Below are 17244 nucleotides of genomic sequence, written 5' to 3' on the forward strand. Positions count from 1 at the left end.
TGGCGTGGGATCAACAGGAGAGAAATGACGAAGGAAAAAGCACCTGCTGAAAAATGTCGAAAACACAGGTTCTCGTTTTTCGGCTGTAACTTTTTATTCGTTGCTCGCAGCGTATTGGGACTGGGCCCAATCGATTTCTCTCGCAGAATTACGTTGGAATAGTGCCAGAAAGAATTTATTCCAGCACTTTTCGGAACCGCGAAAATTTTCGCCTAAATACAAAGGGGTTAGCCTTACTTTTTTTTCGGGCAAAAAAATTTGGTCTCAGATTCGATTTAAATGACCCTTTCCTGACCAATTGGACCCCCAGGAACTCAGAAAACGCAGCGAAAAGAGCGTGGGATCAACAGGAGAGAAATGACGAAGGACAAAGCACCTACTGAAAAATGTCGAAAACACAGGTTCTCGTTTTTCGGCTGTAACTTTTTATTCGTTGCTCGCAGCGTATTGGGACTGCGCCCAATCGATTTCTTTCGCAAAATTACGTCGGAATAGTGCCAGACAGAATTTATTCCACCACTTTTCAGAATGCGAAAATTTTCGCCAAAAATACAAAGGGGTTAGCCTTACTTTTTTTTCGGGCAAAAAATTTTTGGTCTCAGATTCGATTTAAATGACCCTTACTCGACTAATTGGACACCCGGGAACTCAGAGAACCCAGCAAAAATGGCGTGGGATCAATAGGAGAGAAGTTAGGAAGAAAAAAGCACCTGCTGAAAAATGTCGAAAACACAGGTTCTCGTTTTTCGGCTCTAACTTTTTATTCGTTGCTCGCAGCGTATTGGGACTGCGCCCAATCGATTTCTTTCGCAAAATTACGTCGGAATAGTGCCAGTCAGAATTTATTCCAGCACTTTTCAGAATGCGAAAATTTTCGCCAAAAATACAAAGGGGTTAGCCTTACTTTTTTTTCGGGCAAAAAATTTTTGGTCTCAGATTCGATTTAAATGACCCTTACTCGACTAATTGGACACCCGGGAACTCAGAAAACCCAGCAAAAATGGCGTGGGATCAATAGGAGAGAAGTTAGGAAGAAAAAAGCACCTGCTGAAAAATGTCGAAAACACAGGTTCTCGTTTTTCGGCTGTAACTTTTTATTCGTTGCTCGCAGCGTATTGGGACTGCGCCCAATCGATTTCTTTCGCAAAATTACGTCGGAATAGTGCCAGTCAGAATTTATTCCAGCACTTTTCAGAATGCGAAAATTTTCGCCAAAAATACAAAGGGGTTAGCCTTACTTTTTTTTCGGGCAAAAAATTTTTGGTCTCAGATTCGATTTAAATGACCCTTACTCGACTAATTGGACACCCGGGAACTCAGAAAACCCAGCAAAAATGGCGTGGGATCAATAGGAGAGAAGTTAGGAAGAAAAAAGCACCTGCTGAAAAATGTCGAAAACACAGGTTCTCGTTTTTCGGCTCTAACTTTTTATTCGTTGCTCGCAGCGTATTGGGACTGCGCCCAATCGATTTCTTTCGCAAAATTACGTCGGAATAGTGTCAGACAGAATTTATTCCAGCACTTTTCAGAATGCGAAAATTTTCGCCAAAAATACGAAGGGGTTAGCCTTAATTTTTTTTCGGGCAAAAAATTTTTGGTCTCAGATTCGGTTTAAATGACCCTTTCCTGACCAATTGGACCCCCAGGAACTCAGAAAACGCAGCGAAAAGAGCGTGGGATCAACAGGAGAGAAATGACGAAGGAAAAAGCACCTACTGAAGAATGTCGAAAACACAGGTTCTGGTTTTTCGGCTGTAACTTTTTATTCGTTGCTCGCAGCGTATTGGGACTGCGCCCAATCGATTTCTTTCGCAAAATTACGTCGGAATAGTGTCAGACAGAATTTATTCCAGCACTTTTCAGAATGCGAAAATTTTCGCCAAAAATACGAAGGGGTTAGCCTTAATTTTTCTTCATTTTTTGAGGCAAAAATTTTTGGTCTCAGATTCGATTTAAATGACCCTTTCCTGACCAATTGGACCCCCGGGAACTCAGAAAACGCAGCAAAAATGGCGTGGGATCAACAGGAGAGAAGTTACGAAGGAAAAAGCACCTACTGAAAAATGTCGAAAACACAGGTTCTCGTTTTTCGGCTGTAACTTTTTATTCGTTGCTCGCAGCGTATTGGGACTGCGCCCAATCGATTTCTTTCGCAGAATTACGTCGGAATAGTGCCAGACAAAATTTATTCAAGCACTTTTCAGAATGCGAAAATTTTCGCCAAAAATACAAAGGGGTTAGCCTTACTTTTTCTTCATTTTTTGAGGCAAAAATTTTTGGTCTCAGATTCGATTTGAATGACCCTTTCCTGACCGATTGGACCCCCAGGAACTCAGAAAACGCAGCGAAAAGAGCGTGGGATCAACGGGAGAGAAATGACGAAGGAAAAAGCACCTGCTGAAAAATGTCGAAAACACAGGTTCTCGTTTTTCGGCTCTAACTTTTGATGCGTTGATCGCAGCGTATTGGGACTGCGCCTAATCGATTTCTTTCGCAAAATTACGTCGGAATAGTGCCAGAAAGAATTTATTGCAGCACTTTTCAAATTCGCGAAAATTTTCGCTAAAAATACAAAGGGGTTAGCCTTACTCTTTCTTCATTTTTTGAGGCAAAAATTTTTGGTCTCAGATTCGATTTAAATGACCCTTTCCTGACCAATTGGACACCCAGGAACTCAGAAAACGCAGAGAAAAGAGCGCGGGATCAACAGGAGAGAAATGACGAAGGAAAAAGCACCTGCTGAAAAATGTTGAAAACACAGGTTCTCGTTTTTCGGCTCTAACTTCTTATTCGTTGCTCGCAGCGTATTGGGACTGCGCCCAATCGATTTCTTTCGCAAAATTACGTCGGAATAGTGCCAGAAAGAATTTATTTCAGCACTTTTCAGAATGCGAAAATTTTCGCCAAAAATACAAAGGGGTTAGCCTTACTTTTTTTTCGGGCAAAAAATTTTTGGTCTCAGATTCGATTTAAATGACCCACACTTGACTAATTGGACACCCAGGAACTCAGAAAACGCAGCGAAAAGAGCGTGGGATCAACAGGAGAGAAATGACGAAGGAAAAAGCACCTGCGGAAAAATGTCGAAAACACAGGTTCTCGTTTTTCGGCTGTAACATTTTATTCGTTGCTCGCAGCGTATTGGGACTGCGCCCAATCGATTTCTTTCGCAAAATTACGTCGGAATAGTGCCAGACAGAATTCATTCCAGCACTTTTCAGAATGCGAAAATTTTCGCCAAAAATACGAAGGGGTTAGCCTTACTTTTTTTTCGGGCAAAAAATTTTTGGTCTCAGATTCGATTTAAATGACCCTCACTCGACTAATTGGACACCCCGGAACTCAGAAAACGCAGCAAAAATGGCGTGGGATCAACAGGAGAGAAGTTACGAAGGAAAAAGCACCTACTGAAAAATGTCGAAAACACAGGTTCTCGTTTTTCGGCTGTAACTTTTTATTTGTTGCTCGCAGCGTATTGGGACTGCGCCCAATCGATTTCTTTCGCAAAATTACGTCGGAAAAGTGCCAGACAGAATTTATTCCAGCACTTTTCAGAATGCGAAAATTTTCGCCAAAAATACAAAGGGGTTAGCCTTACTTTTTCTTCATTTTTTGAGGCAAAAATTTTTGGTCTCAGATTCGATTTAAATGACCCTTTCCTGACCAATTGGACACCCAGGAACTCAGAAAACGCAGCGAAAAGAGCGTGGGATCAACAGGAGAGAAATGACGAAGGAAAAAGCACCTACCGAAAAATGTCGAAAACACAGGTTCGCGTTTTTCGGCTCTAACTTTTGATGCGTTGATCGCAGCGTATTGGGACTGCGCCCAATCGATTTCTCTCGCAAAATTACGTCGAAATAGTGCCAGAAAGAATTTATTGCAGCACTTTTCAGAATCGCGAAAATTTTCGCCAAAAATACAAAGGGGTTAGCCTTAATTTTTTTTCGGGCAAAAAATTTTTGGTTTCAGATTCGATTTAAATGACCCTTACTTGACTAAGTCGACACCCGGGAACTCAGAAAACGCAGCAAAAATGGCGTGGGATCAACAGGAGAGAAGTTACGAAGGAAAAAGCACCTGCTGAAAAATGTCGAAAACACAGGTTCTCGTTTTTCGGCTCTAACTTTTGATGCGTTGATCGCAGCGTATTGGGACTGCGCCCAATCGATTTCTTTCGCAAAATTACGTCGGAATAGTGCCAGAAAGAATTTATTGCAGCACTTTTCAGAATCGCGAAAATTTTCGCCAAAAATACAAAGGGCTTAGCCTTACTTTTTTTTCGGGCAAAAAATTTTTGGTCTCAGATTCGATTTAAATGACCCTCACTCGACTAATTGGACACCCAGGAACTCAGAAAACGCAGCGAAAAGAGCGTGGGATCAACAGGAGAGAAATGACGAAGGAAAAAGCACCTGCTGAATAATGTTGAAAACACAGGTTCTCGTTTTTCGGCTCTAACTTTTGATGCGTTGATCGCAGCGTATTGGGACTGCGCCCAATCGATTTCTTTCGCAAAATTACGTCGGAATAGTGCCAGAAAGAATTTATTGCAGCACTTTTCAGAATCGCGAAAATTTTCGCCAAAAATACAAATGGCTTAGCCTTACTTTTTTTTCGGGCAAAAAATTTTTGGTCTCAGATTCGATTTAAATGACCCTCACTCGACTAATTGGACACCCAGGAACTCAGAAAACGCAGCGAAAAGAGCGTGGGATCAACGGGAGTGAAATGACGAAGGAAAAAGCACCTGCTGAAAAATGTCGAAAACACAGGTTCTCGTTTTTCAGCTCTAACTTTTGATGCGTTGATCGCAGCGTATTGGGACTGCGCCCAATCGATTTCTTTCGCAAAATTACGTCGGAATAGTGCCAGAAAGAATTTATTGCAGCACTTTTCAAAATCGCGAAAATTTTCGCCAAAAATACAAAGGGGTTAGCCTTAATTTTTTTTCGGGCAAAAAATTTTTGGTCTCAGATTCGATTTAAATGACCCTTACTCGACCAATTCGACACCCAGGAACTCAGAAAACGCAGCAAAAATGGCGTGGGATCAACAGGAGAGAAGTTACGAAGGAAAAAGCACCTGCTAAAAAATGTCGAAAACACAGGTTCTCGTTTTTCGGCTCTAACTTTTGATGCGTTGATCGCAGCGTATTGGGACTGCGCCCAATCGATTTCTCTCGCAAAATTACGTCGGAATAGTGCCAGTCAGAATTTATTCCAGCACTTTTCAGAATGCGAAAATTTTCGCCAAAAATACAAAGGGGTTAGCCTTACTTTTTTTTCGGGCAAAAAATTTTTGGTCTCAGATTCGATTTAAATGACCCTTACTCGACTAATTGGACACCCGGGAACTCAGAAAACCCAGCAAAAATGGCGTGGGATCAATAGGAGAGAAGTTAGGAAGAAAAAAGCACCTGCTGAAAAATGTCGAAAACACAGGTTCTCGTTTTTCGGCTCTAACTTTTTATTCGTTGCTCGCAGCGTATTGGGACTGCGCCCAATCGATTTCTTTCGCAAAATTACGTCGGAATAGTGTCAGACAGAATTTATTCCAGCACTTTTCAGAATGCGAAAATTTTCGCCAAAAATACGAAGGGGTTAGCCTTAATTTTTTTTCGGGCAAAAAATTTTTGGTCTCAGATTCGGTTTAAATGACCCTTTCCTGACCAATTGGACCCCCAGGAACTCAGAAAACGCAGCGAAAAGAGCGTGGGATCAACAGGAGAGAAATGACGAAGGAAAAAGCACCTACTGAAGAATGTCGAAAACACAGGTTCTGGTTTTTCGGCTGTAACTTTTTATTCGTTGCTCGCAGCGTATTGGGACTGCGCCCAATCGATTTCTTTCGCAAAATTACGTCGGAATAGTGTCAGACAGAATTTATTCCAGCACTTTTCAGAATGCGAAAATTTTCGCCAAAAATACGAAGGGGTTAGCCTTAATTTTTCTTCATTTTTTGAGGCAAAAATTTTTGGTCTCAGATTCGATTTAAATGACCCTTTCCTGACCAATTGGACCCCCGGGAACTCAGAAAACGCAGCAAAAATGGCGTGGGATCAACAGGAGAGAAGTTACGAAGGAAAAAGCACCTACTGAAAAATGTCGAAAACACAGGTTCTCGTTTTTCGGCTGTAACTTTTTATTCGTTGCTCGCAGCGTATTGGGACTGCGCCCAATCGATTTCTTTCGCAGAATTACGTCGGAATAGTGCCAGACAAAATTTATTCAAGCACTTTTCAGAATGCGAAAATTTTCGCCAAAAATACAAAGGGGTTAGCCTTACTTGTTCTTCATTTTTTGAGGCAAAAATTTTTGGTCTCAGATTCGATTTGAATGACCCTTTCCTGACCGATTGGACCCCCAGGAACTCAGAAAACGCAGCGAAAAGAGCGTGGGATCAACGGGAGAGAAATGACGAAGGAAAAAGCACCTGCTGAAAAATGTCGAAAACACAGGTTCTCGTTTTTCGGCTCTAACTTTTGATGCGTTGATCGCAGCGTATTGGGACTGCGCCTAATCGATTTCTTTCGCAAAATTACGTCGGAATAGTGCCAGAAAGAATTTATTGCAGCACTTTTCAAATTCGCGAAAATTTTCGCTAAAAATACAAAGGGGTTAGCCTTACTCTTTCTTCATTTTTTGAGGCAAAAATTTTTGGTCTCAGATTCGATTTAAATGACCCTTTCCTGACCAATTGGACACCCAGGAACTCAGAAAACGCAGAGAAAAGAGCGCGGGATCAACAGGAGAGAAATGACGAAGGAAAAAGCACCTGCTGAAAAATGTTGAAAACACAGGTTCTCGTTTTTCGGCTCTAACTTCTTATTCGTTGCTCGCAGCGTATTGGGACTGCGCCCAATCGATTTCTTTCGCAAAATTACGTCGGAATAGTGCCAGAAAGAATTTATTTCAGCACTTTTCAGAATGCGAAAATTTTCGCCAAAAATACAAAGGGGTTAGCCTTACTTTTTTTTCGGGCAAAAAATTTTTGGTCTCAGATTCGATTTAAATGACCCACACTTGACTAATTGGACACCCAGGAACTCAGAAAACGCAGCGAAAAGAGCGTGGGATCAACAGGAGAGAAATGACGAAGGAAAAAGCACCTGCGGAAAAATGTCGAAAACACAGGTTCTCGTTTTTCGGCTGTAACATTTTATTCGTTGCTCGCAGCGTATTGGGACTGCGCCCAATCGATTTCTTTCGCAAAATTACGTCGGAATAGTGCCAGACAGAATTCATTCCAGCACTTTTCAGAATGCGAAAATTTTCGCCAAAAATACGAAGGGGTTAGCCTTACTTTTTTTTCGGGCAAAAAATTTTTGGTCTCAGATTCGATTTAAATGACCCTCACTCGACTAATTGGACACCCAGGAACTCAGAAAACGCAGCAAAAATGGCGTGGGATCAACAGGAGAGAAGTTACGAAGGAAAAAGCACCTACTGAAAAATGTCGAAAACACAGGTTCTCGTTTTTCGGCTGTAACTTTTTATTTGTTGCTCGCAGCGTATTGGGACTGCGCCCAATCGATTTCTTTCGCAAAATTACGTCGGAAAAGTGCCAGACAGAATTTATTCCAGCACTTTTCAGAATGCGAAAATTTTCGCCAAAAATACAAAGGGGTTAGCCTTACTTTTTCTTCATTTTTTGAGGCAAAAATTTTTGGTCTCAGATTCGATTTAAATGACCCTTTCCTGACCAATTGGACACCCAGGAACTCAGAAAACGCAGCGAAAAGAGCGTGGGATCAACGGGAGAGAAATGACGAAGGAAAAAGCACCTGCTGAAAAATGTCGAAAACACAGGTTCTCGTTTTTCAGCTCTAACTTTTGATGCGTTGATCGCAGCGTATTGGGACTGCGCCCAATCGATTTCTTTCGCAAAATTACGTCGGAATAGTGCCAGAAAGAATTTATTGCAGCACTTTTCAAAATCGCGAAAATTTTCGCCAAAAATACAAAGGGGTTAGCCTTAATTTTTTTTCGGGCAAAAAATTTTTGGTCTCAGATTCGATTTAAATGACCCTTACTCGACCAATTCGACACCCAGGAACTCAGAAAACGCAGCAAAAATGGCGTGGGATCAACAGGAGAGAAGTTACGAAGGAAAAAGCACCTGCTAAAAAATGTCGAAAACACAGGTTCTCGTTTTTCGGCTCTAACTTTTGATGCGTTGATCGCAGCGTATTGGGACTGCGCCCAATCGATTTCTCTCGCAAAATTACGTCGGAATAGTGCCAGACAGAATTTATTCCAGCACTTTTCAGAATGCGAAAATTTTCGCCAACAATACGAAGGGGTTAGCCTTACTTTTTTTTCGGGCAAAAAATTTTTGGTCTCGGATTCGATTTAAATGACCCTTACTCGACTAATTGGACACCCAGGAACTCAGAAAACGCAGCAAAAATGGCGTGGGATCAACAGGAGAGAAGTTACGAAGGAAAAAGCACCTACTGAAAAATGTCGAAAACACAGGTTCTCGTTTTTCGGCTGTAACTTTTTATTCGTTGCTCGCAGCGTATTGGGACTGCGCCCAATCGATTTCTCTCGCAGAATTACGTTGGAATAGTGCCAGAAAGAATTTATTCCACCACTTTTCAGAATCGCGAAAATTTTCGCCTTATATACAAAGGGGTTAGCCTTACTTTTTCTTCATTTTTTGAGGCAAAAATTTTTGGTCTCAGATTCGATTTAAATGACCCTTTCCTGACCAATTGGACCCTCAGGAACTCAGAAAACGCAGTGAAAAGAGCGTGGGATCAACGGGAGAGAAATGACGAAGGGAAAAGCACCTGCTGAAAAATGTCGAAAACACAGGTTCTCGTTTTTCGGCTCTAACTTTTGATGCGTTGATCGCAGCGTATTGGGACTGCGCACAATTGATTTTTCTCGCAAAATTACGTCGGAATAGTGCCAGAAAGAATTTATTGCAGCACTTTTCAAAATCGCGAAAATTTTCGCCAAAAATACAAAGGGGTTAGCCTTAATTTTTTTTCGGGCAAAAAATTTTTGGTCTCAGATTCGATTTAAATGACCCTTACTCGACTAATTCGACACCCAGGAACTCAGAAAACGCAGCAAAAATGGCGTGGGATCAACAGGAGAGAAGTTACGAAGGAAAAAGCACCTGCTAAAAAATGTCGAAAACACAGGTTCTCGTTTTTTGGCTGTAACTTTTTATTCGTTGCTCGCAGCGTATTGGGACTGCGCCCAATCGATTTCTTTCGCAAAATTACGTCGGAATAGTGCCAGACAGAATTTATTGCAGCACTTCTCAAAATCACGAAAATTTTCGCCAAAAATACAAAGGGGTTAGCCTTACTTTTTCTTCATTTTTTGAGGCAAAAATTTTTGGTCTCAGATTCGATTTAAATGACCCTTTCCTGACCAATTGGACCCTCAGGAACTCAGAAAACGCAGCGAAAAGAGCGTGGGATCAACGGGAGAGAAATGACGAAGGGAAAAGCACCTGCTGAAAAATGTCCAAAACACAGGTTCTCGTTTTTCGACTCTAACTTTTGATGCGTTGATCTCAGCGTATTGGGACTGCGCCCAATCGATTTCTCTCGCAAAATTACGTCGGAAAAGTGCATGAAAGAATTTATTCCAACACTTTTCAAAATCGCGAAAATTTTCGCCAAAAATACAAAGGGGTTAGCCTTACTTTTTCTTCTTTTTTTGGGCCGAAAATTTATGGTCTCGGATTCGATTTAAATGACCCTCTCCCGACTAATTGGACCACCAGGAACTCAGAAAACGCAGCGAAAAGAGCGTGGGATCAACAGGAAAGAAATGACGAACGAAATTCTTCGTCTTTTTGCTGTAACTTTGGATGCGTTGATCGCAGCATATTGGGACTGCTCTCAATCGATTTATCTTGCAAAATTAGGTCGGAACGGGGCAGCAAAGAATTTATTCCAGAAATTTCCAAAATCACATTATAATTCATAAAGACATTGCAATTCTCCAAATTATGCGCATAATATATCTTGTACGTTCTTCACCGAATACCCAGTGAACTCGTAAACTATATGTAGAGTGGGATACTCTTTGTAACATTCAAATGTAATTTTATCAATCCATTATTCTTCAGATTTTTAAACTATGTCATATTTCAAATGCTGCAAATCAATCCCTCACCTATCCTTACCTCCGAATAATGTACCTATAAGTATAATTCGACTGAATAATCTCAGCCTTGTATACAGACGAATGTGCTGAGACACAAAATTTATTCCTAATCCGATGTCAATCTAGAATAACATATAATTGTTGTTTTAATTTTGTATATTCGCGTTACACAAAGGTCTGCGAACATTATATCTACGCAAGAACCAAAAATAAGCAGACAGAAAAAATCTCCCTGTAACGATAAAAGCGAGAGGTATTAAATTCTCTTTCAATATCACCAGTTGAATTTTACAATTTCAATATCTCGTTTCTCATTCATTAATCATCTGACGTTTTAGTCCAGTAACCAAACCGCGTATTTTTCATCACGCTATTCGAAAATAAATGCCGACGCGCGAAACGTTCGTGCAGAATTCATTTGTCAATGATTGTAGGAATTGCGAGTTAGACCAGCTTCACCGGTAATATGCGTTGATTTGCCAAAGATCCGGCAAACTGTCGAAAGTTGCGCCACCTGTTAACAAACTCGGAAAGTACAATGAGCGCTTACACACTTGCAAATTTGCAAAAAGTAAATGGCAAAACTATCATCCCGCTACGCCAACGTCGGCACGATGTAAATGCAATATACGTATACATTTATACGTAGAATCAATCGCGTATTACCAAATTCAATAGAATCAATCCTTATGTATAATTATCACCATAATTATCAATGAATACTACATTTCACGCAAGCGCATACCAAGGCTCACTCAGTAAGAATACACATGCATACATGCTTGCGTACATATATAGGTATACCATGTGCCCCCCCCCCCCCCCCCCCCCCACCATTTGGCCTATAAAGAAGTCAGATAGAAATTTTTATAGTGCAAAAATGGTTTGGGGTAGCGAGTCTCGGTGAACAACGCGTTACGGTGTTAAAAGTTTTTGTATCAAACAGTGAGGGCAAAGTAACTGTACCGACTCTCGGTTGAACTTTTTGTTATTACTGTACTTGAATCTTAGTACAGTACGGGTGATATTGTATATTTTTTTTTAATTGGAAACAATAATTAATTAGCGCATGACAACGCGGGGTTCAGCGGTATTTTCATTTCACACCATCGTCATCATCATCATCATCGTCGTCGTTAGCGATGACGGCGACGACGGCGTTGTTTTTTCCATTTTTGTAGCCAACTCTGTTTTTTTCTCATTCACCGTATTATCATTATCCAAAAAACATGGCTGTTCGTTTCGCCACTATTCTCCCTTGATGTAATTCTTATTGTTGCTGCTGCTGCACGATCATCATTCTCTAATTGATATTCAAGTATTAAACATTTAATCATCTGCCGAATACGCGCTTTCGAATATTGCGAACGTTCGTATTCGTACTTGTGTGTTTATAATCTATAACCTATCAGCTCCAACTTTTGAGCCTGACACGATATTTCTGTCTGCCTGGATAAACCAGATCTTATAATTTTTCATTCTCGCGTTAAAACAAACGAAACACATTCGTTATCAAATTTTTAAATGTAGACCTAATACCACTGACATCGTTATTTATTTATCAATCTTCGAAAACCTGAACCCCGGATCAATAAATAAAATTGTTTATTACTAAATAGACTTCAAGTTATCAAGTGACAATGGATCAGGATATTTAATCAATCGCCCGAAAACATGTCGCATGTTTCTTACTCGAAATTGATATCTTTAAATTATCCAAAACTTTGTCCCAAGCCTGCGCCGCAACAGACACTTGCTGAGGTTAGTTATTTAATATACATACAATAATTGTTATTTGCTCTATTTCACACAATACTTTTTAAATTATATACACGTCTCCATTCATTTATCAATGAATAATACTATAATATACTATACTAATACTATCTCACCTTTACCATCAACTTCCCATTTGACAGTAAAACTTCATATTTTGTTTCAAGCAAGAATAGTGCCCTCACCTTATATTCAATTTCCACCCACAACAGGTCCTTCAATCCGAACCAGTCAAGCGACTGCTGAGCCAGCCAAATATTGTGATAGAAACAATTCCGAAAGTCCAAACGACTCCCAAATCTAATGTATCCAACAACAATGTCCATTTACCGGTTGATAAGAAGAATGGGCCGAGCAAGGTGGCGCAGAGCAAAGGCATCGGGTCTGAAATATCAGTAATGACAGTGGAAACGGAAAGCAAAGATAAATCTAGGCTGCTACCTGCTAAGGGGGATGGAAAGTCTGAAATAGCCCTGATGGTCGTCAAGCCTGAGCAAAAACAATGTGGTCATCACGGCCCATGCGAAAATATCGTTTGCGACGTTTCCGTGCTACAGTACGTTGACCAGGGTGGTGTTCTACCAATGCTAGCTGTGGGGATAGAGGAAAACGAGATCAATGCCCCGGTTGAAAAGCATTGCAAAAATCCGCTGTGCGATGCATTGAGCATAGATCATGACCGATGTCGACGGGCGTTGATTAAACTCTACCGTTGTGATTTGATGAGTGCTTGCGACATTTGCGGCGTTGTATTCAAGACACGGAGGTCTAGGATGAGTCACAAAAGCTGCATCAGGAAGGAGGTCTATAGGCACAATCAAACAGACGGTGCTCAGATACTTAGGGAAAAAATGAGGGAGCGAGAACTGCAGATGATCGAGGCAGCCAAGACCAAGAAAAAAGAACACTTGGACCCGGCCACTGAGTACAAAAAGACTATGGAGTCCCTGAGGAATAACAAGGAGCTGATCATCATCCCAAAAACCATTCCCCAGCATCAGCCAATTGTCACAATAAAAACACTGTCCCCGGGCAACCAGCCGAGCGTTGTACAAAGTACTAACTCCCGAGAAGTCTTTGGAAAACTTTTGCCCTCTATTCCGATTGTTTTCCCACCACAGAATACAATCGTCGGCAAAAGACTGGGTTCTGAGACCAACGAAGGACCAGCCGTGAAGCAACCCAAGATAACAAATGTGTTTTGCACTCCACCTCAACACGCAAGGCTTGGTCAACAGTACATTAAAGTTTCCTCGGTCACGCAATCCAACATCGTTCAGCCCATGTCTCTCAATGATTGGTTCGCTTCTCAGGCAAATATCGTAACCTCGAGCCAAAATACAGCTCTCAAACCTTACCTGACCCCCATCAGAGTCGTCCCTATCACCAGCCTGAAGTCAGCCCCTTCGCTTCGGCATCAAACTCACGGTATTCCTGCGTTTTGCTTGGTACCAGACAATCTTCCCAAACCTGTACCTGTCTCAAAACTGCAGGCCATTCAGCCAGCTCCGATAGCTCCTAGCCCGCCAAGGTCTGTTGCACAAAATAATGAAACAGAGAATGTGGAGCAGCAGAATTCACAGACAGCAAAAAGTGCGACGAACACAAGAAGAAAATCTCAAGCTCGTAGGAAGTCTGAGGAGAAAAATTCAAAGGTTTTCAAATGTCCTTATTGTTTCAAGGGTTTCAGCACAGATTGGTATTTCAAAATGCACGTAGCTGGGCACACGGGAGAAATGTTATTCACTTGCAAAACGTGTGAAAAACCATTTAGCAATAGATACGATATGAAAAAACATATGCTCAATGAGCACAATGATGGCGAATGCAGATGCGAGATTTGTGGACAGATATCTATATGCAAATCGGCACTTGAGATTCACATTCGGTCCCACACCGGTGAAAGACCCTTCCACTGTACAGAGTGTGATCTGTCTTACAGATCGAGCACTGACCTTAAAACGCATCAACGAAAGCGACACAACTCTACGGACTGCCCATACTGCCATATTCATCTTGTAAAGGCAGATCTTCAGGCACACTTGGTGTCGTGTCATCAGATGACGGAAAAAGAAGCATTGCATGAAATTCTGCAAGGACAGGAACAGGCAGTGAATGGAAATGAATCGTCCGAAATTGAGGTGTCAGATTGTGAGTCAATGGCAAATGGAATCCTGATGAGAATTAAAGAGGAGCTCATAGAGGAGGCAGCAGCTGTGAATGAAGCTACGAAGTTTCAGAGTAGTCGTAATGGTTCAGATTCAAACAAGAGGAAAAAACAGATTGCAAATAAACCTGCCCATACGAAGTCTAAAGGAAACGGTGTGCACAATGCAGAGGGAAACCAGAATTTATGCAATTCGAAGGAAACTGAAACTAAGCCTATCGTTGTCAGAAGGAGCACTAGGAGATCGAACTCTAATTTTCAATGTACCATTTGTAAAGAAAATTTCGATAGCTCCACACTGCTTGATGATCATGTAGCTAATGAACCCAAAGAAACTGTGGAATGCCTCGCATGCAAGAGCTTGTTTCACAGCCAGACTGATTATGATAAACATGGCAATAGCTGTGGCAAAAGTTCCTGCAAACAGTCGTGTAAGTATCATAACGAGTGATGTGTGTAGAATACAGAGTTTAAATGTGTAGAAAAAAATTTAAAAAGAAAATTTAAAAAAAAACTCAAAAAATCGTACCTTTGTTTGATTATAGAAAAAAGCAGTTGAGTGAATTTGAACAGCAATGATCTAACGATAATTTGCCCTCCTGCAGCTTGCCTGAAAAATTCAACAACTGGACCGCTGAGACCATTCCAGTGTGAGATCTGCCTGAAAGTATTTAAAAATGATGGAAAACTCCGTATTCACATGAATCTGAGTCCGCAAAATTTCATAACGTGCGTTAGATGCGCCAAGAAATTTCACACTAATCGCGAGTACAGATTGCACATGCACAATAATTGTGTTGAATTAATTAAGTGCCGTAAGTGTAACCGACAATTTTCAAACAAAAGAACACTTGATAACCACATTTGCTGAATTCAGAAGGATGAGGGGTACACTGGATTCTTATGAAAAAAAATCATTATTGATTTGTATGTTTTCTGTAGTTCTCTCGTTATATTTCGTTGATAATAAGTAGGCCATTATACACTAAGTTATTACTTTAGCTAATATAATTTTCTGCATTGCATTGAAACTTTTCTTTGTACTCCCCTTTCTTTTTTTTTTGACTGTTTACCGCACATTACGAAAGTAATAAGGTGTGTGTAGAATGATTCTATATTATCTTAAACAAGGATATCCTCAAACGAATTCATATAATTGCAAATGTAAAATTTTAAAATAAGAGGAAAAAAAAAATTAAGGTATTTACCGAGTATTCTGCACACTATTGTCAAATCATAATTAAAAACTATCTGAGGGTAAGATTTTACGGTATTTCTGACAAAGGAAGCTATCTTGCTTCTTTATTTTATATACAATGTATAAAGTATGCATGCATTTATTTTTATGATTATACCTATTATTATTCTTGTAAGTCAGACCTTTGTTCCTGCTTCGAAGACTGATGAGCACTTACGACAGCAAAAATCCTCAGCTCATCGCAGATAGTATTATTAAAATTTTAGTTCCAAAACGGTTTCATTAAATCGGAATTATTCAGTCTAATAAAAACATCAGTAAAAAGATTGATTTTATAAACATAGCAAATGTATTTTGACATTTTTAAAATAGAATTTGTATAATTTTTTTTTATTCACTTCACCTGAATAACTTATTATAAGAATAATTGATTTAATCCAGTATGTCTCTGTACTGTGCAGTACGAATCTCAAATTGGCAAACTAACCCCTTGTACGATATTTTCGTATTTTTATAAAATCCAGTTATACATGTAACAGCGAAATGCCTACCATAATTAATTATATGCCATTGCACCATTTTTTTCCAGATTATATTTTGTGCACAATATATTTAATAATCAGCTTAGCTGTATTGAATGTTCACTTTCTCGTTGTTCCGAGCTAAGAAATGTGAGAAAATTGTACTGCTTGGAATCCTTTTTTTTTTTTTTTTTTATACTTGTATTTGAACATAAACGTTTAAATTCTTTTAGTCTTCATGATTTTTCTCCAAAATTATCGTCACTCCTAACTTATCATTCAATCATTTACAACTATGTGTACACTGTAAAATAAGTGAAAAATTAAATGTTAAATACGGCGTTACAAATACAAAATGTTTTTATTCTTTCTTTTTCTCTTAAATACATTCTTCCATCCGATTCTTTTTAATAATTATATTCTATCCAACGCCTCTAGCATTATGACACTGTTTCCTCGAATGACCTGAAATAACAAAAATGATATTGTCGTCAATACTTCGTGCGGATATAAAAAATGATTTGCATCTTTCCTCAAGCAATTGCTTTAGATTTTTTAAATTCTTACCACCATTCCAATGTTATTCTTCGTTCCGTCTTTGCATTCTTCGACTGTTTCGTCAATGACCATGTTCATGAACGGATCAAATCCTCGCAGGATGCCAATCACGTGTCTCCCGCCATTTAGTTTTACTGCCAATTGAAAGTATCATTAATAAAATACATCAAATACCATTCCTCTCAATTTTCTAGAAGAGGGTTTCGTGCGCAACATGATATTTGGCAATATCAAATATTTATAACCTTCCAAAGCTAGGTTCAATGAACTTTGAAAAAATAAATAAATATCCCAAACCAAGTCAATATTATTTGATACTAATTTAATCCTCTGAACTTACGGGATAACTTTTTGTCCATGTATCTGAAAAATATAATGAAAAATTAGTATATATGGGCAATAAATGTACCGGTAGGTGAAGTCTAACCTTAAATTTAGCAACGTAACCTAAAAATTCTTGGCAAAGAACTGCGGTTATTCGGCGTCGGTTTGACACGCAAGTTTATCACTTACTTTTTCAATTCTGGGGGATGTGCTTTGCTCATTTTTAATAGATGTGTTGAATTTTAATTGAAAAATCGGGGCAGTTTGATGCTCACACGGTCCAACGATGAGATTACGAACAACGTAAAGCGACGTGAGACGCTTTTACAAATTTGAACATCTAAGGTGTGTTACTGCGCAGCCATCTCTACGAACAAATCGTATTAAGAACCGACCGTATGTAGGCCATTTTGGATTTTCAATCGATCCCATTCAATACCATCTAGCGTACAATTTAACAAGTAGGAATCTCCACTGTACTTAGAAGATACGTCATATAATTTCAAGATGGCTTCTATGGTCGGCGCAGAACGGGACGAAATAGCGTCCACCGGTGGAACACGC

The 17244-nt window shown here is 39.9% G+C and overlaps 2 protein-coding genes across 7 annotated transcripts; one reads left to right on the top strand and one right to left on the bottom strand.

The window, feature by feature from the left end:
* Positions 1–10960: 10960 nt before the first annotated feature.
* LOC124301600 (zinc finger protein 60-like) lies at positions 10961–16131 on the top strand. Of its 6 annotated transcripts, none has more exons than XM_046756875.1 (4): positions 10962–11454; positions 11756–11897; positions 12125–14510; positions 14685–16131. In XM_046756875.1, the coding sequence occupies exons 2-4, from the start codon at positions 11811–11813 to the stop codon at positions 14948–14950; spliced, it is 2739 nt and encodes a 912-aa protein (XP_046612831.1). In that variant the 5' UTR covers positions 10962–11454; positions 11756–11810; the 3' UTR covers positions 14951–16131. The 6 variants fall into 6 exon arrangements, with proteins under 6 accessions (XP_046612835.1, XP_046612831.1, XP_046612833.1 ...); XM_046756877.1 differs by having other exon boundaries at positions 10962–11165; XM_046756876.1 differs by having other exon boundaries at positions 10962–11226; positions 14685–16130.
* Positions 16132–16140: 9 nt separating this feature from the next.
* On the bottom strand, positions 16141–17100 carry LOC124301604 (probable small nuclear ribonucleoprotein G). The gene is made up of 4 exons (XM_046756886.1): positions 16870–17100; positions 16697–16719; positions 16366–16490; positions 16141–16263 (listed from the first exon to the last, which is right to left on the bottom strand). The coding sequence occupies exons 1-4, from the start codon at positions 16899–16901 to the stop codon at positions 16213–16215; spliced, it is 231 nt and encodes a 76-aa protein (XP_046612842.1). The 5' UTR covers positions 16902–17100; the 3' UTR covers positions 16141–16212.
* Between the last annotated feature and the right edge of the window lie 144 nt (positions 17101–17244).

Source organism: Neodiprion virginianus, chromosome 3 (assembly GCF_021901495.1).
Source record: "Neodiprion virginianus isolate iyNeoVirg1 chromosome 3, iyNeoVirg1.1, whole genome shotgun sequence".
NCBI lineage: Eukaryota > Metazoa > Arthropoda > Insecta > Hymenoptera > Diprionidae > Neodiprion > Neodiprion virginianus.